This window comes from Polypterus senegalus, chromosome 4 (genome assembly GCF_016835505.1).
Source record: "Polypterus senegalus isolate Bchr_013 chromosome 4, ASM1683550v1, whole genome shotgun sequence".
Taxonomy (NCBI): domain Eukaryota; kingdom Metazoa; phylum Chordata; class Cladistia; order Polypteriformes; family Polypteridae; genus Polypterus; species Polypterus senegalus.
Genome location: NC_053157.1, coordinates 187,103,452 through 187,129,936, shown reverse-complemented (window position 1 = coordinate 187,129,936; position 26,485 = coordinate 187,103,452). Strand labels below are relative to the sequence as shown.

Below are 26,485 nucleotides of genomic sequence, written 5' to 3'. Positions count from 1 at the left end.
TTTATACATCGCGATTTGAATGTGGAAAAGTTCTTACGCAACATTTCTGTGCGTACGCACCATTTATACATGAGGCCCCAGGACTCTAATGACTTTGACCAATTCCCTCAACCTCATAACCCCCCATTGCTCTGCCAATCTGTTTACTGGTTTCATAGGGAAAGTCACCAGAGACATGAATGTTGCTTCTGAGGTAACAAAACCACTCAATGAAGTTGACATTCTCTCTGTAGACAGACACACTGCTGATGGCTGTGCCCAAGAGGACATTAAAGGCCTGGATCTTGGTTTTTATCCAGTATACTCACAAGCTCAGACACCCAGACTCCTCACTCAGTCCCTCGAGAGCCCCAATCAGAACCTCCATTGACTCTGCAAAGATCACACCATCATTGGCAAAGTCAAGATCGGTGAATTTTTCTTCACCAATAGATGCCCAACAGCTGCTGGACCACATGACCCTGGCAGGCACCCAGTCCATGCAAGAAATGAACAGAGTAGAAGAAAAGAACACACCCCTGATTAACCCCAGAATCAACTACAAAAAACATAGAGGTGTGCAGGCCTTGCATGATATCCAGAAACTCCAGGAAACTCCAGTAATATCCAGGAAAGATCCAGCAAAGTCTCAGGATGTCCCACAGGGAAGCTCAATCAACTAAGTCAAATGCAAAGAAACTCTGCCGATATTCACATTTGCACTTGATGAGAACTTTCAGTACCAGGATGCAGTCGATGGTAGACTTCTTAGATGTAAACCAGACTACTCCGGTCTTTTGGAGGTGAGCAAATCATCACAGATCCTACTGAGGATGACCCTAACAAGGACTTTACCTGGCACCAAGAACAGTCTTACCCCCTGTAGCTGCCACAATCCAGGCGATCACCCTTTCCTTTCCAGATGGGGACGACAAGTCCCATTTTTCAGTTAGTTGGGATGATACCGTTCTCTAAAATGGAGTCAAAGATTGCTTGCAATGCAAGGAGGGCAGCCTTACCACCAGCTTAGAGATGTTCACCCCAGATGCAACAGATCCCTGCAGCCTTTCCTACCCTCAGCTGATTCACCACCTGTAAAATCTTGGTGATATTGCGTGGTTCACAGCTATCTGGAGGATCAGCCTCAAGAACGGTGGAACTAGAGATGTCAAGCGTAATAGCTGGAGGATCAGTTTTAAAGAGCTGGTCAAAGTAGCCAGCCCAGTGGGTCACAAAGGCAGCATCATCCATAAGGCCCATTCCATCACCCACCCTGACTGCAACTCTCTGAGGAACAGATTTGGATATGCGCACTGCTTCGATTCCTCTGTTAACAGGACGTGGGTCACTAGACCATAGATGGTGTGCCACTTGCTCACAGATTCCTCTAACAAACGCCTCCTTATCTGCTCTTAGAGCCCTTGCAGCTGTCCTTCTCAGTTCCCGGTAGAGACCAGAGTTGCCATCAAGCCATGTGTGGTGACTCCTCTTGATAATATCAAGGGTGCCCTGCAAGATGAAACACCTCCTTCTGGGAAGACTGGCAAACCAACACGACCATCATCAACAGTCAGGGTCTTGTTACAGAAGGTCTCCAACATCACAATTGGACTGGCAGTAGCAGCTGAGTCTGCTAGTTCATCACACACTGCTTGCATACTCATCAGAAACAGCTTGACAGGTCCAGCCTCATTCTCCTAGTAGGTGTTAGCCTACTTGACCTAAGCTGGACCTTCAGAGTAGCAGCAACAAGTCTGTGATCAGAAATCACAAATTGGGCACTTTTGTAAAACCTGCAGTTGTGTAGGTGCCTCCAGTATCTGCTCATGAGGATGTGATCAATTTCCTTCACCGAACCACCAATACTGGAGTACATAGTTCAACAATGCGGCTCAGGGTGCTGGAACCAGGATCCAGCGATCAATAGCCCCTGACCTTTTGCAAAGTCAAGGAACATGGAGCCACTTTCACCATGGCCAACAGATGCATGGGAATCAACACAATCCTCATAGTCAGCTCGGTCAGTGCCAGTGGCTGGATTGACGTCACCCATGACCAGAGGAGTGTCACCTCAATGGCACCCATCAACCACCAAGCGAAGCTGCAAATAAAATGTCTCCCTCACCAAGACATCACTCACCAAAGCATACACTGAGGCAACAGACATGTTACCCAGAGAGTGCCTTAATCTGAGTCTCATAATACACTCAGGAGTGACATTGGGCACAATCGGAAGAAGATGATCTGCCACAGCAACAGCTACTCCCTGAGTATGACAGCCATCAGAGTAACCAGACCAATAAAAAGTATACCCATATAAAGAGATCTGGCCAGTCCCAGGTCTGCGCATCTCAGAAAGCGCCGCCACTGAAATAGTTTAAGAAGCTCAGCTGACAGCAGAGGAAGATGATCATCATGCCGTAGAGACAAGACTTTCCATGCTCCTATCCAGATGGGCTGCATCAAACTGGGAGCCAAGTGCTGCTGTGCAGCGGGTGATGCCTCAGCACCACACCAGTTCCAATCCCCAACAGGCACGACTGCACTGGCTCTCTGGCAATTTCAACTCTTCAGGGGATGATGCTCCTGAGGGCTTTACCCAATCCCCTTAATAATGCAAGCAGCCTTCCTATTGGCAGCTGCAGCAGAGCTACTCCCGCAGAGAGCCAAAAGAAATCCTGTCTGCTGTTTCAGACCTGTGTGAGTGTTTGAGCTGGCTGGAGTGCCAATCCTGCCACCAACCCTCAAGTTTTCCCTGCAAGTCTGAAGTGCACTTGAAGGGCTAACTGCAATTTAACATCATACCCAGGACCCTCTCCACCCACTCAAAAAGTTTTACCTACACAGTAGTAAAATGATATTTTAAACAGAAACTTCCAGTCATTTAAGAAACTTCCAAAACATTGCACCAGACTTTAAGAACTAGAGGAAACAACCCCAAAAGTAAGAAAAACTTCTATTCACTTCATGTAAATGTCATAGCTGTTTGTATTAAAATAAAACACAGTGTTTTAGAACTTTATTATCTGGCTATGGCAAAAAAACCCAAGTTTGAACATACAACTGATGAAAAACGCTTAAAAATACTTGAGTGAACTACATAAATAAGTTAAAATTGCAAACATCTAATAATGATAATACATATTCAAATTTCATTTTTTTCCTAATGATTACCCATTGCGATTCAAAAGAATTCACTTTGGTGTTAAACTGTGTTTTGCAGTTACCATCAACAAAAGCCAAGTCATTAGGGAAAGCAGAAATTGATCTTGTGTTCAAGAGTAAGCAGCTCCAGTGACCTAATAATATTATTACATATTATTTGACTAATACTTTTAACCAAGGTGACAACATTTGAGATAGAATTGGTTTACATTTAATTTGTTTATCTAGTTGGAACAAAGACAGATAAAGTGATTTGCTTATGGTCACACAGCTTCAGCAGCAGGTTCTGAACACACAAGCGGTTGAAATCCTACATCCAAAGACTTCCCCATTACACCATACTGTTTGCCAATATTAGCCTTTGGTAAAAACCTTATAAATGTTGTATGCACAAAAGTACTTGGATAAAATTAGATTATATTAACTTTATTAATTCCATCGCGAACCCATGGTGTAATTCAGTTGCATACAGAAGCAAAAACATAAAAAATAAGGATACAGACATATAGAACAGAAAAGCAGTCAATTAATAAAGAAAAACATACATCAGTTGGAAGCACTGAATTGCCACATAGCAGTGGGCAAAAAAGCCCCTCAGTAGTGCTTCTTAGCACACCATGGTGAAATCAGCCTGTAGCTAAATGTGCTCCAAGAGGGATCTATCCAATTTTGTCATCATCCTCTTTCCCACAACAGCTTCCAGTGTATCTAGGATTGACCCTGTGATGGAGAAGGCTTTCCTGATAAGTTTGTTCAGGTGTTGTGCTGTGAGGCGCCCATCATGCAAGCTGGTGACCCTCAGAAGCATGTCCTTTGATTGGATTGTGACTTTGGGTCTGTCAGATCTCTTCCTATCAGATTTTCTTCCAGTTTCCACTTGCCTTTGGATTCTGTAGAACACCATACTCACTGACACTAAGGCCGGAGTTATACTTCACGCGACACGACACATGCTGCAGCGGACACTCCTGCTACGCAAGCGTTGTAGTGTTCATACTTGCGCGCGTACTTTACGTAAATCTGGAGGAATCCACCAGGTGGCAGTGCGAGATATTATCACGGTGAGAACATGTTCGGCTTCTCTGTGTTTTGAATTGTCTAGAACACCTATTAAATTCTGATGACACCTTACCACAATATCTCTGAAAAGGATGTTTATTGATTAAATCCATCAATCCAGGGATGTGTCCATTCCAGCAAGCATTGGGCACGAGTGAGAAACAGCCCCTTGACGAGGCCTCAGCTCATCGCAAGGTGAATACAAGCACTCGCATACACTAGCATCATTTTAGCGGCACCAAATCACCAAATCCCCAAATCTGCATATCTTCGGAAGAAAACCGAAGCACAGTGTGGAACACAAGCAGGAAATACCAGCAACATAACTCCTTACGAGACAGCAGTGCTATCGCTCCACCACCGTGACACCCCCATGTGTGTAATTATTCCCCCATGTGTGTAATTAACAGTATACATTATTTAAACAAACATATGTAAAATGTAACATACACACTTTAATGCATTACATCATGAAAGTGATATCAAATATAAATCTAAAGATTCAAAATGTGCAGAGAGTTGGAATATACATTTAATTTGTTCTGTGTGGAGATCTATTGCTGTTTTCCACTGCTGTCAGGTCCAAGAAGCTCGTAGTGATTAAAAACTGGGATGACGTTTACGACGGTCTGCTTTCTGACAGAAAGCCTCTATGCAGATCCTACGGGATTAATGCTTCGATCGTAATGACACGATACATTTTAAAAGTCTCACATATCATCTTTTGTGTCGTCTTTTTATTTTTGCAACTTAACAACAGCAACATAATGTATAGCACTGTATTTGAGCCACTGAGAAAAAAATAAATGACACGGTGAAAACGTGTATTTTGTGAAAAAAGTGGAAATTTCGGCATTAATCTCGAAATGTCCACTTTAACCTCGTAGTTTACTTTATTATTAAAGCAGACCATCGTAAACGTCATCCCAGTTTTTAATCGCTACGAGCTTCTTGGACCTGACAGCAGGTAAAGTAAAAACATAAAAAATAGACGGCACAAATGGTATGTGAGACTTTTAAAATGTATCGTGTCATTACGATCGGGAATATGCAACGCTTGAATATAAAAGCACCACGAATGTATCTGTATGTCGGCATTTTGCTTCACCACTTTGAACCATTCATCAAACAGCAAAGCGCGCACATCGATCCCCGAAGGATCTCCATAGAGGCTTGCTGTCACATGTAGATAGTAAACAGAGACTCTGACGTCACGTTCCAACTTTTAGCACACTGCGCCCCCTGACTTTTTGCTGGTACTGCAACTCGTGCACGCGTCGCATTAATTTCTGAGAACCTGCTCAGAGGACGCGAGAAATGAACGCTGGGAACGCGTGGCAGCCATGATGCGGGCACGTACATGTTCTGAGCGTGAAGTATAAATCGGCCCTTATATTTGTTTTGCAGTTTCTCTAAATGAAAGGCCTACATAAGGGCAATAATTCTGTGTTTTGTTTAATTTGTTAATCAATGTTTTCTTGCAATTATCACTTAAATATTGTCCAAGTAGTGCTTCAGATGGTGTAGTAACACAGTCTATTCCAGCTCTGCTTTAAGACCGACACTGGGTTTTTAGGTAATCAACAGACATTGGGAAACTTGTGGAAATTGTTTCCTTTAACTTGCAAGGCTTAATTTACTTTAATTGCTGCAGAACTTCTGTAGGTTGTAACTTAATAGTTGTTCCCTGAAAAAGACCCATTTGCAATATTCTGATATTTCCCTTTTTCAGTTTTTGCTAACCTAAACTTTAAATTTACACCTCTGGCAGTTTAGTGCATACATTTTCACCATTCAATGCATTGCAACTGATTAAATTTGAGGAAAAACTAGAAAACCTCCATCCTGCCATTTTCCAACCCGTTGAATCTGAGCACAGGGTCAGGGGGGTCTGCTGGAGCCAATCCCAGCCAACACAGGGTGCAAGGCAGGAACCAATCCTGGGCAGGGCGCCAACCCACTGCAACACTAGAAAACCTGAGATGCTGTAAAACTTTTGACTTCTTTGTGTACATTTGATATATAATATATAAAGTTAGCTAGTATTTAATAATAACACAATATGAAACATTTTAAAATCCACCTTATCCAATTTAAAGTTGCAGGGGACTGGGAGCCTCTCCTTCCACCATGGAAGCAAGACATAAAACTAATGCTGAACAGGATGCCACTCCGCTTACACAGCAAGTAGTTGTCTAAAGTACTGTAATATTTTTGATTTTTAAATTAAAGTGTATAAAGTACTTGGTATTTTTAGTTAGCATTACAAAAGGCATTTTCATTTTTACACTGTCAAGAATATATCTAGTGTGAACATATTCCACCATCTAGTGGGCATTTAATAAAACTGTTTTACTATTAGTTTATGATGTCGATTCTATTATAAGAGATTGGGATTTGCTTTTTAGAAACTGTAGATGTTAAAATTGGCTTTTAAAGTTAACAATTATTGTTTCTTGTTACATTACTTATATATCCTTGTACTTAGCCTTACAAGTCTGAAGAAATTTTGGTTTAATTGATATGAAAAATAAAATCTTAATTTGACATAAATCAGTTTTCATCTCACACTAGGTGCATGTAGTGACTGTAAAGTGTTCCCAAATAAGCACTTGAATTCTCAGTTCTCTGCCACAAATAACAAATATCACAGAGAGTTATCTCAAGTACAATTTTCATTATTAGATAGCAATATTAATATAGTAAAATAATAAGATACAAGTACATATGCATTCTGTATGGAAAGGATGAAAGAAAAATATATAAGTCTATAAGGTTGGTTAACACAGATGAAAGTAAAATTCAATGTCATAGTTAAAGGAAAATAACATAATTTGCTCATGTGACCCCAAATCAGTCACATTACTTACCAGTGCTCAGTTTGTAATAATCTAAAAAGATTTTTATTTAATTCAGTCGGTCAGTCATTTTCTAACCTGCAGGGTCATGGGGAGTGCTGGAGCCTATCACAGCTAGCATGGGGCACAAGGCAGGAACAAACCCTAGACAGCCCATCACTGGGTGAACACACAAAGCACACACACTGGACTTTGGGAGGAAATTGGAGCACCCAGAGGAAAGCAACACAGACATGGGGAGAATGTTCAAACTCCAAGTAGGGAGGACCTGGGACACAACCCCTGGTCTCCTTAATTTGAGGCAGCAGTGCTACCACTGCGCTACCCTTATTTAATTGTTATTATTTTATTTGTTCAATACCATAACTGTTAAAAGCCTTTGCATTACATTCCTAACAGAAAATCTATTTATTCATCCAACCATTTCTTGAACAACTACAGGACTCAAGGAAGTTTAACCTAATCTGGCAATAACGGGTACAAGGCAGGAATCAATCCTAGCTTCAAAATGTTACCAGTTCGCCACCATAGACACACACACACTCTTGCCCTTTAATCTTTAATGCAAGGCTAAATTAAAGCTATCCATTAATCAAAGGTGTGACTTTGGAGTAAAATGGAAGGTTTCAGAGTATTAAATAAAGTCTGCTGTTAAAAGAAATCTGTACTTCATTTTACCATTAAATATTAAAAGCTCAGAAATTAGTGATGTACTGTATTAGATTTTCCACAATGCAAAGACGTTTTTTATTCACGCTATAGTAAATTACTTTCTAATTTTAATGAAGGGAAGGCAATGTTAAACCAGTACTGATCTACAGTTACTTTGCAAAAGTTTTCCTCTTTCTTTCATATTACTGGAAATGCCAGTTACTCGACTAAAAGTGCATTCTGAATTACATTTCAGTTCTGTTCAGTGTCATTATACCTTACAATACAATTACATGGTACAATGATACCAGACACACAGAATACCCATCAACAGTATTAATATCTATATTCCTGTATATAAAGCAATGTGCCCCTGACTGACTGAGAAGAAATTCTTGACAATTTGCAAAAAACCTAAGGATGAAAGGATTTTCACTAGTGGATCAGTAAAAATCCACCCTCACATAAAAGTTCATTTAACTGTAAAAAACTGGATAAAGCACAATGATGTTTAGAATTAATGGGTAGAAAGTGCCCATCTATGATTGGTGCAGAATAGTACACAGAGTAGCAAGTCCAACTCAAGTCTGCAGCATCAGTTTCAAGTCTTGCGTGTATCGGTTTTTACCTTGATGGTACTTGTGTTTTCTATATGAAGAATTATCAACACTACATAAGTGACATCAAAAGTAAAAAATGAATCACTACTACAAAATTATATCTTATTATAGAAACAATATTGTTACAAATTGTTCTGAAATATTTTAAGACATGACACTTTTGTCTTTACTTCTATCCAACTTATATTTTATGATGTGTATTTATAGTATTTAGTTTTATCTTATTTCCAATTGCCATCTCCATGTATTCTGAAATTAAAACTGCTTAAACTATCAATGTCTTTTAAGAAATCATAACCGTTGATGAATCTGCTGGTATTTGTATTAGTAGGGTCAAATTGTTCTTTATTACCATATATGTCTAACTTGGTCCTGCAAAATTATTTTGTTGTGTGTTTAAAACTATCACTCCAGTTAATAAGTATGCCATAGTATTATAATAATTGTGTCTACTATCATGATAACTGTGTTATGCATTGTATAACAAAAGCAAAATGTCTAGTGTAATGATAAATGCACAACAGTATATAATTAAAACAGAAGACGAGCAGGCTTGATAGGTTGATGAAGTACATAAATTACTTTGTATTATATGTATAATGAACATATTATTTACATATGCAGGTGGCTTACTAGTTGAAGAACTAGATTCAAAACAAAACGACTCCAAGCAAATGAACACATTTTTTATGTGCATCCCTGGCGTCACACACATTGCTTAAAGATCCCCAGACCATCAAAAGAACTGTATTAAACGCTCTAGCAAACAACTAATCGTGAAATATTTTAACGTCATTCTTTTTAAAACACTCTTTCATCCTCGTATTCTCCACAGTCCACTTCAAAGCTGCAGCGAGGTGTGAATCACAGACTGTAGAGGTTAATTCGAATAAAGAACAAATATTCCGTAATAATGGAAGGCAGAAATACAGCATTTCGCAAATAAATAAATAAATAAATACACTGTAAGATGAAAGCTGCTCACAAATATCAGCACAAACAGAACAACAAACTGTTACGTAACAAAACCATGCATAAAGGATATCAACCTTTTTTTTCATTAACAACCAAAATAAAAGGCACCGTCACTTCGATACTTCCTAGGCAAATAAATGTGACAGTAAATGGAAATGAAATCCACGTGAAAGATCGGAACTTTCGATCTTCAGTTCCAGTTTTCACCTACCTCCTCTTATTGCAATAGGATGGGAAACGTGTAGTTTTTAGATGCGCGTTTAAGTGCAGTTTTGTTTTTTAGTTTAAGTTATTTACATAAACAATATGTTACTGATTACCGGACGGCTGGTTACTGCACTCGTACCGTTTGCAGTTCGTAAAACTGGACTGACTGAAGAGTTCGCCTCCCGCCTTCTATAATTCGCCGCACGAGGCCTTCTCGAACGCAGGACTGTATGGACGTTGCGCGCACTTTCAACTTTATGTTGAGGCCACGTAATTTCCTCTCCCGATCTAAAGGTGTAGTGTTTTATACACATAATAACTCCAACCTCATCAAATCGACGTACCTGTTAGTTTAATCGGTAAACCCGAAGAGGAATGACGCGCGCGAACGTGTGCAGCGGCGTTCCACCATCGCACTCCATGTTCGGTTTCTCCTTTTTCGGTATGTAGGTTTAGGCAGCTTTGTATGAGAGAGAGAGAGATAGAGAGGTTAGGGAAGTGAAAATATCCCGTGTGTGGATGGAGGGGGTTCTGCTTTTCTCAAGCTGCACAGTTAACCATGTAGCCTTAAGTTGAGTGTAACTACAACTATTAACAAATAACATATATACAGTACGGCACAATATTTTGGTGAGGTGCCTTTATCCTTGCTTCTAAAGTTAGATGTTTGGCAATTCTGTTTCACACCATGTCTCAGTGATGCCAATAATGAAAAGACTCAAAGAAAGTTCTCAACAATATGCTCAGTCTATCTAGAGCTGTATTTGGGATTTGTATATTGTTGGTGTATACTTTAAATTAGAGAGCTTTTCAAAAGATATGAAAAAGATGAATCAGGATGGATAATTTTTCAAGAGTCTGCATCACAAATAATAAATCTATTGGTTTAGTGTTGAGTTTCCACATCTACACTTTCCCTTTTGGAAAGTGCCATTAAACTTGAATGCCACAAAGTAAATGGAGCGAACCTGGGTGGTGACTCTGGTGCCTTAGCTCTGGAGATTACATGTGGGATTCCTCTGAAGCTTCTCACATCCCAGTTTCTAAACATATGTAGTGTTAAATCATTCGGTTGCAAACTTCTGTATGTTATGCTTGTGCAATGCTTTTTGTGTACCAGGGTACTATTCTGGGATGCTTCCTGCCTTGAAGTCTTTGCTCTCTGTATCAATTACACTTTATGTAAAATAGTGTTTATGTAAAGTTTCTGCTTAATAATAAGAGGTAGAATATGTCAGACAATTGGTTGATGAATGACAAAAATGAAGTAGCTTTAACTTAAATGACTCTTCATTTTCAAATCAGGTCCAGATGATTCCCTCATCTAGACTAAAAGAAACAAAGACACCAAGTATGAATGAGTTAATCATAGATATTGAGGTACCTTACGGTTTTCAAGATTCAGCATGCTTAATTAATAAAGGGCAACATTAATAAGTATCTGCCAAATTCTAAACAAAATGTAGACAGTTTCTAATAAAGTTAATTTTATTTTTCTAAAAAGTAAAAGTATATTCTTTTCCCAATGTGTGGTGGTAGGTGAGTTATGATTCTATCAGTTGAATAAGATAATTAATAATATTTATATTTACTTATTTGACTGACGCCTTTATCCAATTTATGATACAATTGTTTACTGTATGTTACTATTGGTCTTCCAATTGGAGCACAGGCAGGTCAAGTGACTTGCTCAGGATCACAGAATATGCTAGCAATTTAAAGTATGACAGCACAGTAGATTGTTCCTTCTGCAGTGATTTCCAATGTGTCACCCCAGATAGAATTATTTTCTTTCTCATTTAATTTTAATCTTCTCCTGTCTACAAGTTATACTGACGAGAATTTTCTCTGCATTTCCTTGCGATAATACACTTTGAGGGTGCAAATGATGCCCAAACCCAATGGCTGAAGCACTGCTGTGCAATTGGGTGGGAGGAATTGAACGCTAACATTATCTAAATGCAGAAGCATGTTGTGGGGAGCACAGTTATAAATCAGAAGCCGAATCATCCTTTTCTTTTTCTTCATATTGTGAGGTTTCTGTACTCTTTTCGGATCCCCCCTCCCACCACCCAATGTGAACGTCACGCTGAAGTGCGTCCTGAAGCATGATTGCCGCGTCTGTGGAAATGTTTGTCTATTGCCGGGGCAGGGCAACAGCAGGCTCACAGCACTGCAGTGAAGCGCCTCAGAAGCAAATCCTAAAAGATTGTGTGGTCGTGCTATAAGTCCCTGTCTTACACCCCAAAACACGAGGCTGAGTCTCTTTATTCAGCTTGAAACAGGAACAGCACGGTTATTTATTGTAGTGGCATCTGCCACTCTCCAATAAACAGACACAGCAGTCAGACAGGGTTGTGGATAGGTTAGTGGCCAAGTAATCCTGTTCCCTGCATTTACAATGTTCCTTGCATCACCAATCGAGATCTTTTATGTTTGCCCCAGCAACAGATAAACAGTCTTCCACAGCTGCGGTGATCGAACTTCGGGGCGCTCTTCGGTGTGTTGTCCAGTTGGGGGAGGTCCCAAGAGAATTTAGAAACCTCACATTTTCTTGAATGAGTGCCACATTAATAGGAACGTTTCTTGAACGAGCATCACTGAACCACATAAAAACTGCTTTTTCAATGTCTTCAAATGCAGCAGTTCTCATACATTTGCAACCCAAGATTTTTCTTCTTTTTTTGCTTGGTCTTTCAAGAAAGTTGACAGTGTCGATGGCAAAATTCTGAATTCACTGGCAACGTCTTTTTTCTTTTTGCCGCAAACGAGAGCTGCAAAAACTAAAAGTTTTTTTTTCTAATATCAACTTTTACAGTTTTTTCATGTCTGCTGTTTCTGTAAGAGGGTGACAATGATTTCAGTTCCAATGGATGTTTTTCAAATGTTGACGAGCGATAAGCAAAAGCTATTACTGAAAACCACTAAAAACAAAAACAGCAAAAAAGCAGTATGGGGAAAGTCAGAAGAAAGATTTTTTTATAATATTTCTGTTTGGAGATTGTTGTGCACAGCTGAGCTGCGACCACAGAACTAACTGCTCTGTGGAAGATTCATTCAAGCATTTCAAGGTCACTTCGTTGTAATGAAAGTATTTGCTAAATGTACTTCGTAGTAACGAAATTTGGATAGACTCGTGTCATATGGCAAAACTGTCGGGACAATAAAAATACTTCGTTGTAATGAAAATTTCTTTGTAAAGATATTTGTTGTAACGGAATTTTACTTGCATATGAATATATTCCATCAAGGTCTTAGAGCAGGGGAATCCCAAATTTTATGAGGCAGTTGCCTGAGAATTCCTTATTGGGTCTTAAGTGAGGCACATATTGGATAATATAAGAGAATACAAGTGGTACAAGTTTAACGTAAAAAATGTTTGGAGTTTCTGCCTTCATCACAAAATAATAATTTAGTAGTTATTTTGTTATAAATAGCAATGTCTGATCTTAGTTATTACTAAAAAATATACATTCAATTCACTGCTGCATGACCTGGACTAAATTCAGGACTGGAAATGCAACTGGCAAATTCATTATAAAAGATATCACATGATGGGAGATCTGGAGTCAGTGGAAACATCTTATGGAAAACATTTGAAAATGTTAAGAGATACATCACTAACCTCAAACAAACCATGTTCAGAAAAGACTAAGAAAGTTAGTTGATGTTAGGTTAAATGGCATGTGTAAACTATAGAAGTCAAGGGTCATCCAGGTTAAATGAAATCTGAAATATTATGTGCAGAGGAGGCTTATTTATACAGTAGCACTATTTCTGATGAAAGCATTTTCTTTAATAAAACCCCTGTGTGCGTCCAGGTGTCCGTGTGTGTGTCTTCTGGTGAAGTGCGCATGCGTGGGGCCACACGGCACGTGTTCAGTCTCTTTCTGTGCATTCCCTTTGTGTGTAGAGAGAGAGACACACACACAGGTGCGTGCACGAGAGACACACACACACACACAGGCTCGCGACTGTGTGTGCAGAGACAGAGACACACACAGGTGCGTGCGCGAGAGAGACACAGACACACACACAGGCGCGTGAGAAAGGCACACACACAGGCGCGCGCGAGACAGATGCACACACAGGTGCGTGCGAGACAGACACACACACAGACGTGCGTGAGACAGACACTCACACACAGGCGCGCACGAGACAGACAGACATACACACATAGGCGCGCGAGACAGACACACACACAGGCACGAGACAGACACACACACACACACAGGCAAGAGAGACACAGACACAGAGGCACACGCTTAAGAGAGACACACACACACACGCGAGAGACAGACACACACACGCAGGCCCGCGAGAGAGACACACACACACAGGCGCGCGCATGCATTGTTGCAATGTTACTTTTCTTGGTTGTTTATTAAATCATGGATTTTTCAAATATTCATTTTTTTTTCCCTGTGTTTAAAACTCATTAAAAAAAAATGTTTTTAGAGAGCGGGTTGTAAGGCTATAGCGCAAACACTTGCAGTGTTAGTTTTCTCTGTTGTTCAAGGTTTTCTTAGTGTTATTCAATGTTTTTACATTTAGTTTACTATTACGCTGTGCATTCAGTGGTATAATTAACAATATTTGTGCTTAAAAACTTAAAAAAATACATATTTACATACAGTTCATATGGTCTGGAACGGATTAATTGTATTTACATACAATCCTATGGAGGAAATTACTTCGGTTCATGACCAAATCGGGTTACAACCAGAGTTTTGGAACGAATTATGGTCGTGAACCGAGGTTCCACTGTATTACTGTCAGACAAAATTACAGACATTTTTACGGAAATACAAACCAGTATTACTGAGAGAGAACATTAAAGGCACACAATACAGTGATACATATTACAGCCACATACAAGGTCCCTTGCCATTTAATATACTGTTCTAGCACCCGTTATTGTAACAGGCTTAATGTCTAGTTTCAGAGGTAAAGGCATAGGATCTTTATTTTCTGCGCAGTAAATGTAAAATGTCTGTAGATTTTTCCAGTTTCTTAAAATCTCCAGCATGACAAATATGTGCAATAAAAGGTGTATATCATTAAACATTTCAGTAAATCTGAATTAGAACTGTTGGAAAGCACCTGTGACCATAAAGAGCACATGCTGGTCTCAGCCAGTGGTAAAGCTACAGTTTTATGTCTCCATACAGATGTTCCTGATGGCATTTTTTTCTGTCCTTTTTTTCACAATCCAATATAACCTGTGCCAGGTCAGATTGTATTGCTGAGGTACACATCTAAACTATTTCAGTACTGAAAGCTGGAGCTCCCAGCAGCTTTTATTTGTTATTATAGAAAAAATGGCAATTAGTGGAGAGAAAATGATAAAGAAATCCAAAAGTGTAAGTAGAACATAACAGCTGTTATATTAGTATAGCTTATAAAATTGCAGAGGACTATCTTGATCAATGCTGATTAAAGCTGATCAGTTCCTAATTGCACTAAAATTGCTAGCACAATGTCAGTCATAACTGTCTATGAAGGAAGCCAACACCTGCCTAGATATTTTTCATTGTATATTTTTATGATGCAACAGAAAGGTTTATTATTATAAATTTGTGATGATTGGTCAGTCTTTTTGTGTAAGTGCCCCAGACTAATTAGGCATCTTTACTCATTGTTTTTCAGCAAATATATTTTCTTTAGCCATAATATTTTGGTTGCTAGATAAAACTCTTTACTTAATTCTTACTACTTTAACTAACGTTTGCTCGTTTTCACATCACCCTTTGTCATCTAATGCTGCTCTGAAAGTTTAATGAATCATTTTGTGATAATGAATCTGTGATAAAAGGCATTATATAAAAATAATTGTTTTATTTAAACTTTGTTTTTGGTCTTTTCCAAAAATGTATGACATTGCCATAAACAACCACATCAAGAAAGATATGAAGCAGTCGTGTGTCTAAGTTGGTGTAATGTAATCATAGATAGCAAAATGAACAACAGCATACTCTTTGACTATCAATTCATATTCAATTGAATATTAAGTAGGGTGACAATAACAAGGCATATCTTGACAAAATCATGATCAAGACAGGAATCAAACTTAGTTGTTACCTGCCCACAGTAAGATATTCTGACACACAGAGACCTCACTTAGACTATTCAGAGCTGCCAGTTAAAATATAATTTTAATCATTTAGATATGTTTAGAAAATCATCATAGTATGCATACAAAACTCATACACAGAGAAGAAGCAAACTCCAGATAGATGTTACTGGAAATTCAACCCAAGTTCCTGGAGCTTTGAGGCAACAGGACAAATCAATATACCACATTACTTCCATAAAGACAGAGCAGAAAAATGTGTACACAATAATATTCTCTTGAAATGTATATGGTTATTTTTTTATTTATTTTTTATTTTTCTTTACATTTTAACTATTTATTTTAAATGTACTTAACACAAGTGCTAAAATACTGTAGTTTGTTTTTAGGGACACAGTCCAGATTAAATGATGAAATTTGTAGTATGTTTTCATTAAAGTATTGTACCCGAACTTTTACACTTACACAAGCTTTTTTTCAATAAGAAAGTCTTTCAGTTGCTTTGTTTGCCAGATTCCAACTATGAGAAGTATAGTGGTCTGAACAGCTGCCCACCACAAAATATTGCTGTTGGTGCTCTCGCTTATTTGTCGAAAGGTTTCTTCCCGTTCCTACCAAGAAAAAATACTGTAGTAAGTTAATATAATTTCTTTACAGAACTTCAGAAGTTGGCTTATACTGTAATGTGATCCAGTAAAGCACCATATAAAATAGTCTGGTGTGCATTTGTATAGACAGGTGAAGATGATTGTTTTATTTCTATTTTCTATTGGCTTCTTTAATCCTTATGCTTGAAATGCTTCTTTTTTTTCCTTTTTTTTCATTAGGGCTGGGTAATATATCAAATTTTTGATTTGATTGGATATTTAATACAAGTTAATATGGAAAAACCAGTATCATGATGTTCATCACTGCTATTTGATTTTCTCCAACTTCTTCTGAATATTAAATAAAATCTGAAGTTTCCACTGCTCTTTTTAACTGTATTTATGTCAACTCCACCCGTGTAGCCTATCAGTGTTGATCTTAAAAAAAATAGAGCGAGGATCCAAAAAGAAAGAGTTTAGAACAGGTAGGCTTAGTGCTGCAAATGGTTTGATTTTCAGGGATGATAGTTCAAGCAGTACAGCATCTAAAGATTAAACATGTTACTGCATATGAAAAGGCAATTCAGACATCTAATGTTCTCTTCTGTAATGTGCTCCTCTGCTTCCATGGCAAAAAGGACCATTGCTTAGCAAAGCTCCATCAGTTGCATAGTTATGAGACAACAAACAACAGTGGTGATGGGATAAGAGCAGCAGTATCTAAATGCATTGTAAAACATACTTTTGCTTACTTAAATTGCACCCCAGAAAATAATCCTACTTTGTCAGTGTTCAGGTAACTACAATAAGCCAATAATTCACATCACACCTAAAGTAAGGCATCTGTTGTGATCCATTAATTTCACACATAATCCTCTATTGAAATGTTACAAGTGGAAATAAAAGCTGCAGTCTTTCTAAATTGATTTTGTTCTTTTTTCTTCAATGTTCATGTATCAGTTATGGGGTAAACAGCATTACCAGCCATTTTATTTTCATTTTGAGTTTATAGTTTTGTTTAGCAGGTGAACTGAGCTTCCTAAAGACTGGGAGAAAGTCTGTCCTGAATGAATAAGTTACAGTACTGTATTATCTCTTCTCGTTTAGACTTTTGTTTTTTTTTTGTGTACTTATTGTATTTTGTATGTTGTCATTTTAACAAAGAGCATTTTACTCCCATACGATGTTTAACTTATAACATTTCCCAGGTTGTGTGTATAAGTGATCAAACATAAGTACTGTATATAGAGTTAAAAGAACAAAAGTGTTTCAAAAGAATAGCTGTGTCTGTAAGATGTTTATCATGTTTATGTTTAATTATACTGTATCTAGTAAATATCCATTTATGTGGAGCATATGGAGTATGACATTTTTTCATGTGCCTTTCTAGATAAAGGTAAATTATTTTACAACAGGTTATATTAATTGTTAGATTTGTTTTGTAATTCTGTTTCAAGAACTGGTTGATCATTTTTCAAAACTTTTTTCACTTTAGTTGTCAAAAGCACTATAAAGGTAATGAACTTTACTCATCATTCTGTGTAGTTTAAATGTTCTGTTTATATGTACAGTATATACAGTATGAGTACATGTATTATGATCTGTGATTTGTGAGGTAATGAATTAAGAGCTTTGTCTTTCCTTATATAAAATGGTCAAACAGAGAGAGAGAACAATGTTTAGTTACTGGCAGACACAGATGCCAGCAAGGCGAACAAGGTCTTGACCACTATAACTACAATGGAAAGTCAAAGGTAAGTAGAGGAAACATAAAATAAAAATGGTTGGAAACATATTTGCTATTTGAGGTGTTTTGTGAGGCATAGCTATACTTGAAACTGTTACATTTTGAGTGAAAAACTGCTTTCTTTGCTAATATTTCATACTATTATTGTGAGCAAATACACTAGGTTTATGGTATATATGGTGTTAATTGTAAATCATTAAGGTGTTTTGAGAACATATTGAGAAATATTGAATATAACATTTTGTTTCAAAATAATCACAATATCAATTTAAGTCCATATTGCCCATCCCTTCTCAGCATGGAGACTTTCTGTTATTTGATTCTAAGTACACATTGAATAATATATAATTATTTCTTCATACACATTCTGATTTCCATTCTTACATAGGTGCAGAAGTAAGTCATAACAAAATATATATTTAGATATTCAAAACATATGTTTTGTACTTTTCAAGTAAAAGTATTCTATCACAATTATAGTATTCAATAATGTGCAAAGGGAAGTATTTCATAAAAGAACACCATGCCTGTTTTAAAGAATAAAATGCAGCTTACGGGACATTGATGCAAACATGAAAAATAAGCCTTAAAACTTACCGAAAATGTCAGTTTTCAAGCCAAGAGTGTTTTCATGTATTAAGTTTACACACATAATGTAAAGTGTATCTATGTTGTTTGTGATATCTTTGTGAGATTCTGCCACATTAAAAGAAGTCCAACTGTACACTTCATCTCATTGCCTATCTTTCCCCACAGCCATGTTTCACCACAAGGGACATTTATTCCTGTAGCCGATTTTATATACAGTACACATAAAAGTATACATTTGCCATTGTTATATTGCAAGTAATTTGAATACAGTACTTACTATAACATTTTTATCAGGATTTAAACAAATTAACTGTCATTTTATACCCACTGACAGACACAAGCACACACACTCTTCTACTAATTTGAAATCACCATTTCACTTAATGTGAATGACTTTGGGTCTATAGAGGTAAACCCCAAGCTACCTCTGGGAGAACATGCAAACTCCAAAGAAATACATGACTTAGCCTGAGGACTGTAATAAACTGCAGAAACAGGTGATCACAAATACATTTCCTTTTCATTCTAGATTGCAAGTGGTAGTCCTTGAAACAGTAAGTGCCACAAACAGCTTTCTGTAAATTTTCAGTTGGGCTTGTCACATTCTACATAAAAGCTACTTGGGACAGATTGATAATATTGGGCAGTGATAAGATTAGGCTTTTACCAATGTATCAGTTTTATTAGGGCCTCCGCCAATTTTATAATATTGAAGCTCTTCAAAGCAAAGCCTGTTTTATTGGATTATCTCAGGACTGAAAACCAACTCCACTTGACTTATATGCACAATGACAGTAAAGATCTGAGTATTAAAAAATGTATGTGCTAGACAATTACAAGAGTTTGTGAGGGTGTGGGTTGGCCCCACGCTATCGCCACGCTATCGGGTATCACCTGGAGCCTCTTGAATCCGTCACCACGATAATGTTTCTGAGGGATGAGTCCAACAAATGAGAGTACCACATAAAGCAAGTGTAAGGTGAAACAATGCTGAGTGCTTTTATTAAATGAAAACAGTGCCCCAAAAACTGCGCAGTGCAAAGTTCCATAAATAAGTAATTCATAAAAGAAGTGAGTAAAGGTTAAAATTCAAATAAATAAATCCATTAAAAATAAGGCTAAAAACCATTATAGCAGGAAACTGCTTTTTTCTAAAAGTCTGGTGCATCCTTCTTAAACCTGACGTCTCCTCTGCTTATCCCATAAAGGTCTCACAGCAGAGGAGTCGTCCTGCCAACAGACAGAGCCAACCTCGCAGAGGTCCAAGTCCATCCCGTTCCATGGCTATAGCAAGACTCCCACTCCGGACATAGTTTCGGGTCCACAAAGGCCATGGTGCCTACATTAGGACTCTCAATCTGAACCTTCTCGACCTCTGCTGCCTTCCCCGAATTAGACAGCGAATTGTCCCTTTCTACGCACGTCACTGTGGCTCCCTTTGTTTCTCAGCCAGAGTGATCACTCCTTCAGCCCCTGGGCATCGGATACTCACTCCTGTCAAGAGGCTGTCCTTCCCATCTGCCTGTCTTCTCCTGCTCTTGAGCTCGCTTGCACTGGCTCCTTCTTCTTCCTGCCTTCTTCTCTGTCTTCCCTTAACTTCCATTCTCTTTTCGTTCTCTTGTTCATTCTCTCTTTTCTTAGTTACAGGCCAGACTGTTTTTCTCTCGACCTCCGATCTGCTTTCTTTTCTCTTGCACCCCCTTTTGAAATGGAAAAATGGCACAGCTGCGGCAATCAGCAGCTCATGGCACCAATTAGAGTTGCGGGCGATCCTGTGCCTGTGCACTAAGTGCAGAGCCATCCGCTCCTGCAGCGCACAAGGGAATTGCTCTCGCCTCACTACCACACCCTGACACAAAGACGCGAGTGCGGCAATTAGAACTATCTATTTATTAAAACAGCCACATTTCTCGGATGCGGACCCTGCTTTACCACAGGGTCTCAAATGAAAATGCTTCAATCAGATATTTTTATGTCCGATACCGATCAATAATTTCATGTTACTGAATTGACAGATACCGATTCCAGTATTTTTCCTATATCTGCATGAGCAGATGCGTATAAACGTCAGGTTCTATACTAAAATGTGAACTTTGGTATTTTTTTAATTAAACTATAGACGACAGATGTTACCCATTCATTTTTTAATAGCAAAATACATTTTTTTAGGCTTATTGTTCAGTGACCATACAATAATAAAATAAATAAAATTTCCTTAGGAAATACTATAATCTGTATGTACAGAAAATATCCAAAATACATATGGCATAAAAAAATAAAATTCTTCACATAATTAAAAGTTATTTTTAAATTTTTTCTGTAATATACAGTACTTATCTAAAACAAAGCACAATTTATACAAAGGTATTTTTTACCATTTGTGTAACAAAAACAAAACATATTCTCAGGAATTAGTTTCAATTAATTTGTATTGTGACATACACTTACAGCTTTAATCATTTTTAATTATTAATTGCACTGCAGATTGTTTGCTGTTAAAATATACGTTTAATATAGTGTTATGTATTAGTTTGTTTTTTTTTATATTGTACTAGCTAGACATTCCTAATTGTTAATGTGTAATTATAAATATAGATTACCATTTTAATTATGCCATACTTATTTCTTTCCAGCACTTGTACCATATAACACACCCAAAGTATAAACACAGTAGAAACCCTTTAAAAAGCTGCAAATCTATTAAATGTTTATGAGATGTTTATCATGAAGATATAAAGCTAACATGCTTAATATGTTTACAGGTAAAATAGACAGATGTTGCTGTTAAGCTAACAAGCCTATTGTTTGTAAAGCATTAATTTCAATTTTATTTTTCTATTTGTAAATGTTAGTGGCTGTACTTAACAAAAGCTTGCTCACCATCCAAACTCAGACCAACTTTGTCTGTTTCAATTAAAGGACAAACTAAAAATGTCTAAAATAATTAAAGTAGCATTTCTTGTTTGTCTAATTGTGCAGGATGACTTGTCTGATTCCTTTTACTTAGTTTGTTACTCTGCTTTCTTTAATTTAAAGTCTAATATTCTATTCTTCTCTCTCGCTGGTGAAATCTGCCTTGCTGCACTCTGTTTGCAGGAACTTTCCAAAAAAAAGTTCAACTATTGTAATACCTTGCATAAAGGAGCACTACAACTAAATTACTACAAAGCTTAGAAAAGCAGGGTCTAAGAAAATCAGTTCTTGTAATTGGTCAAATTACCATTAACCAAGTGAGTCTTTTATACAATAAGGTTAATTTTTACACAAGATGCATAAAATTATTCTTTTACTCTTTTAGTGCTACATTTTCATGAGGTTCATGTTAAAATGTGCACCACTTTTCAATATTGTGAAACTGTTTTCTTAAGACCTTTACAGTTTTTGCAGTGAGTGTTATTAATAACTGTTTTTTAATCTATTTACATTTTAGATTAAAATTTTAAGTGAAAATGTTATATACAGTAACTTTTATATCTTTTATTTCATGCATGTTTTTTTCTAGGAAAATTATACTTAAACACAGCAGCATTATTGTTGTCTATCTTTGCTGCCCATATACCACTATCATTATAGGTCCAAAAAATCAATATTGGCCAGTATTAACTGAAAGCCATACCTTCAAGCATGGTTGGCACTACACATAGTTGCTTTCTTTTAATTCTGATCTGTTACATTTGCACTCTTAGGCATGTTTGTTATGAATTGAAAATGTGGAATTGTATTAATTGCATCTTACCCTCTACATCCAATACACAATGCCCCTTGCTCGTTTTTTCATGCATCAATCCTGACTTCAAGGCATTGCAGTTACCAAAAGTTATAAAAGGAAAGTGTAATCATTTATTTTCTTTTTTTACTCATTTGGATACACATATATTCAAAGGGCTTTTGCAGAATGGGAAGGTGGTGCTAAACAATTTTAGACATATTCTCAGATTTGTGCCATGGTACTTCATTAATTATATGAAAACTCCACCCATGACAGTAAATTGACAGCCTCTTGATTTCACATTTACGTTATTGCTCTGTAGACTTCATTTTAAACTGCAAGAACAGGCACAGTACATTTATTTAAATTTATATAAAAGTTTTAGCTTAAAAATACAATTTCAAATGGAAAATTATTTTATACCATAATTGTGAAAAAATAACTGAATTGAAAAATGCCAAATTTATCTTTTAAATTACATAGGCAGTTACATCTTCTACATTGATCTACATTGATCTATTGGTCATACCCTCTGGTAATTCTGCTGCTTGTTGATTTGTTGAAGCTGCTCAAGAATGTGCTGCATATCATCCCTTGCATTATGCATTGCATCTTTCGTTCCAGGGACAGATTCTCCAATTTCATACTTGCCAATTTGAATATCAAGATGAACTCTCTATAGAATTAAATAAATGAAAGAAATAATAAAAACATTTGTAACATACAGTATCCCAGCTTTTTATAGATATATAGGTAGATAGACAGATAGATTTTTTACAGAAGCTCTTTAAATAAATATATAAATAGATAGGTAGCATTTCTTGACACACTTCTGCTGAATAAATCATTGGCATAAAGTACTAGTGTTAGTGTTTCATGGAGAGGATGTGTAGCATTTTTCATAATGGCACTCAGTTTTGTTTTAATTCTATCCTTCTCTACAACATCCAGTTTGTCCAGAGTGTATCCTATAACTGAGCTTGCCCTTTTAATAATAGAAAATCACACTGGCCATCACAGAGTTACAGAAAATGTATAGTATAGTCTTTTACTACCCCCATTAAAGGAATTTAGTCTCCTAAAGAAAAATAGCATGCTCTTTCCTTTTAAAACAATAAGTAACGAAAGTGTTTTAAAAAAGTTATCATACATAGCACAATAATGTTTTGTAAGTAAGATGAGAATGGTCTCGTTCACACTATATAATGTACATTTTTGGCTTGTAATACCAGTATTCATGATTATCATTAGCAAATGTCCTACACTCCAGGGTGTCCTCATCAAGTATGCTTTAGAGTGACCTGTTGAACAAAATTACATATGGTATATTTGATAACGTAATCAAAGTATTATTACTATAGTATTCTCCTTATGGCTGGACAATGATTATTCTATGAAGGTTTAATTTTGAAGTATAAACACATATAGCCTAACAAAAACATTTACTATATTGTCTATATATTATAAAGTCATTTCCTTTAAATTAAAACAAAAAGTTCAAAGTAAAGCTTACCATTTCATTCCCAGCAAAAACTGTTAACCTAGTAGAGTTGGATTTCAAGCAAATGTAATAACTGCCTGAAGAATGAGAAGTAAAGGTGAATTTACCTTGAAACCCATGTAACTTGCTGATGACAATCTGAAATGTTCAAATAAAAATATATTTTCAATTGATAAAATCTGTAAAGTAGTTTTCACCTGCATCTTTTAGGCAAGAGTGCACAACTCATAAACACATTGTGTTTTGCAGATACACTGACTGGTCTGTGACCAAAGAAAAGTAAACATATTGAAAAAACACACAGTAAAAATGTTCATATGTATGTATGTATTTTGTTGGTACTGTATTGCTGTCACTATTCTGTGAAGATAATAAGTAAGACTTTTATTCTGCTATGTACACATGGTAATAAACTAGAACTGGAAGTGCTGAACATAATGTATCTCTTTGACCCAGTACAGTATCCTGACATTCCAGGGCAAACAGTATAGTTAGATTGCTTCCTTGGCTTCTTTAACACAAAAGCTTTTTTCATCACTATAGTATATACCACTTTGAATAATGAATGTTTTTTCGTGCACCTTCAAGAGTTATAGATAAGAGAAGAACCAGACTGATCTGTGACAGAGCTGAAATGTTATTGTTTTTTTTTTTAAAAAAGAGCCTGCCTCTATCATTTGAAAGCTTTGTTAATCTAGACAGTTATTTCAGTTTCCAGGAAAAATGATTAGGCAACAGTCTTTTAATTAAATGCCATTTTTTTTAATAGTATGTGCCTTTTGTTGGCTAAATGCTAAAAAATGTTTACAAGAGTTGCTGATAATCTATATATAGATATATACATTTATAAAGGTACATTTTTTTAAATGTTGTTTTGCAGGCATATCAAGCCAATAATTTTAGTGAACTAAATCTAAATTGATGAAAAGGGAGGGTTGGAGACCTTCATCATTAATAAAACAAGCACAGAAATTGCACATTTTATTAGTAAATACATACCATGTATACAGTATTTAACTTACATCATGGTTTGGATCTCGAACTGTTAAAACCATGCCCAATGTTGATTTGGAGGAGTGAAAGTTCTGTTTATTGGCATCCAATTGCTCCACATGAAAATAGCCTAAACATAAGTTTTATATAAATATTAACCTGGCATTATTTTATTATGGTTGATTAAAACTGTAGTTTAATGTAAAATGATTTTTTGAACATCATAGTATATCTTACACATTTGACAGAAAATAAATTAAGAAAATTATTTAACAAATATAGTGTCCTGTAATAAAAATATTTTTAAGTATTTAATTCAGACAACTTAAGGAAAATCTCTGGAAGAAATTATGCTGGTTTGAAAAATGTTGCCAAAAACAAGTTAAACTTGACAAAATAATAGAAAACAGGATGCTACCTAATCTCATTTTAGGATATTGTTGTGTCATTATAAAGCATGATCATTGCTAAACCTGCATAATGTTGTACCTCCAGCAGTTTATTTAAAATACTGACTTATTTATGAGGATTCACGAATGGTTGTTAACAGTCACGCCTTTAAACAAGGCTACCTACAGCTGTGGTTTTCTTTTAGTTTTATGTTGTTCTTCTTCTGTTAATTCAATGCTTAACACAAATACCAGTTAATACTGTATTTTCTTTACATTATATTAGCATATGATTATAGTATTTTACAATATAAATTTTAATTTAAAATTTAAATTCAGTAAATTTTCGCAGTAACCAACATTTCTATATTTTATAGCATCTATTACATTTTAATATGGCATCACTCAATAAACATGATTTTTTGAAAGATAATACTGTTTGAACTTCTGAATTGTGCTAATAAACTGAAGGAACATTTTGATTGATAATACAAATGGTAAGTAATACAACTAGACTTGAGTTCCATTTGCTATATTATTTTAAATCCTATAATCTTTTTACTTTTTTTTTATTGCCAGCAACCTATGTGCAGGATTCCACATTGGCATAGAACGCAGAACTAATAGAGTCACCTGATAGCCACTGAATTTTAAATACAAAGGAATCTTTATATTGCCACTACATTGTTTTTACAAGTTAAATCAGTGAAAATATGACTGAAACTAGAACAGCTTTGCAAATAGGAAAAACATCTATAAGAAAAAGTAAACAGCAATTCTCCATATTTAACCTAAAGTGCAGTGATTTATTTATGTTTATAGTTGTTGAATAATGATAATAAATATTGTATTTTAAGAAGAAGGTGTATGTAATATGTTTTATTATTTACTATTTTTGCCATTTAACTTTTTTTTCCTTTTTTAATACGGTGTTAAAATATAAGCATTCTAGCAGAAACTGCAAGAGTGTGTGACAGTAAAAAATGATATTACTTGGCACATATGTATGTGAGAATCTTTCATTTGTTTCAAACTCACCTGATACTAGAGTATCATCTGGAATATCTTCAATGATGCATTTTTCTTCTCGCTCCCCCAAGTGAAAGAACATCCCAAATGAAGATGTACTGAAAAGCACTAATATTAGTGCAACTTTTATTAGACTAGTTTTAATGTAGCTTTCTAAATACATGGTGGAAAATGCTGCTATACACTAAACAAGAAGTACTTACGAAATGCAGAAACCCTAAGTGTAGGAAAACATGTGCAGTTTGTTTCTGTGATAACAAAGCGATCTGTGGGAAGCTAACACCTGACCATTGATTACATAAGTATTCATTTTATCACTTTTTCTTGGTCAAATAGAAGGTACATTATTATA

The 26,485-nt window shown here is 36.3% G+C and overlaps 2 protein-coding genes across 4 annotated transcripts in view; both read right to left on the bottom strand.

Moving 5' to 3' along the window:
• Positions 1-9,730, bottom strand: part of LOC120528645 (probable E3 SUMO-protein ligase RNF212) — a 64,667-nt gene extending 54,937 nt beyond the window's left edge. For 2 of the 3 annotated variants that reach the window (XM_039752808.1, XM_039752809.1), the window contains exon 1: positions 9,519-9,573. The gene's annotated coding sequence lies outside the window, so the exon portion shown is untranslated. Of the gene's footprint in view, positions 1-9,518; positions 9,574-9,653 lie in introns of those variants that run through there. The other variant, XM_039752807.1, reaches the window with a different exon arrangement.
• Positions 9,731-16,004: 6,274 nt separating this feature from the next.
• Positions 16,005-26,485, bottom strand: si:ch211-255i20.3 (transmembrane emp24 domain-containing protein 11). Its single transcript, XM_039752805.1, has 5 exons — positions 26,143-26,485; positions 24,745-24,845; positions 23,735-23,860; positions 22,751-22,897; positions 16,005-16,198 (listed from the first exon to the last, which is right to left on the bottom strand). Exons 1-5 carry the CDS (start codon positions 26,294-26,296, stop codon positions 16,049-16,051), a joined length of 678 nt encoding a protein of 225 aa, XP_039608739.1. The 5' UTR covers positions 26,297-26,485; the 3' UTR covers positions 16,005-16,048.

Coding starts and splice junctions, on each gene's coding strand:
- si:ch211-255i20.3 (XM_039752805.1), bottom strand. CDS start 26,296: ATGTATTTAGAAAGCTACATTAAAACTAGTCTAATAAAAGTTGCACTA. Junction 24,846..26,142: donor AGATGATACTCTAGTATCAG/GTGAGTTTGAAA, acceptor ACTTATGTTTAG/GCTATTTTCATGTGGAGCAA. Junction 16,199..22,750: donor AGCAGCAGAATTACCAGAGG/GTATGACCAATA, acceptor TTTTCTTGGTAG/GAACGGGAAGAAACCTTTCG.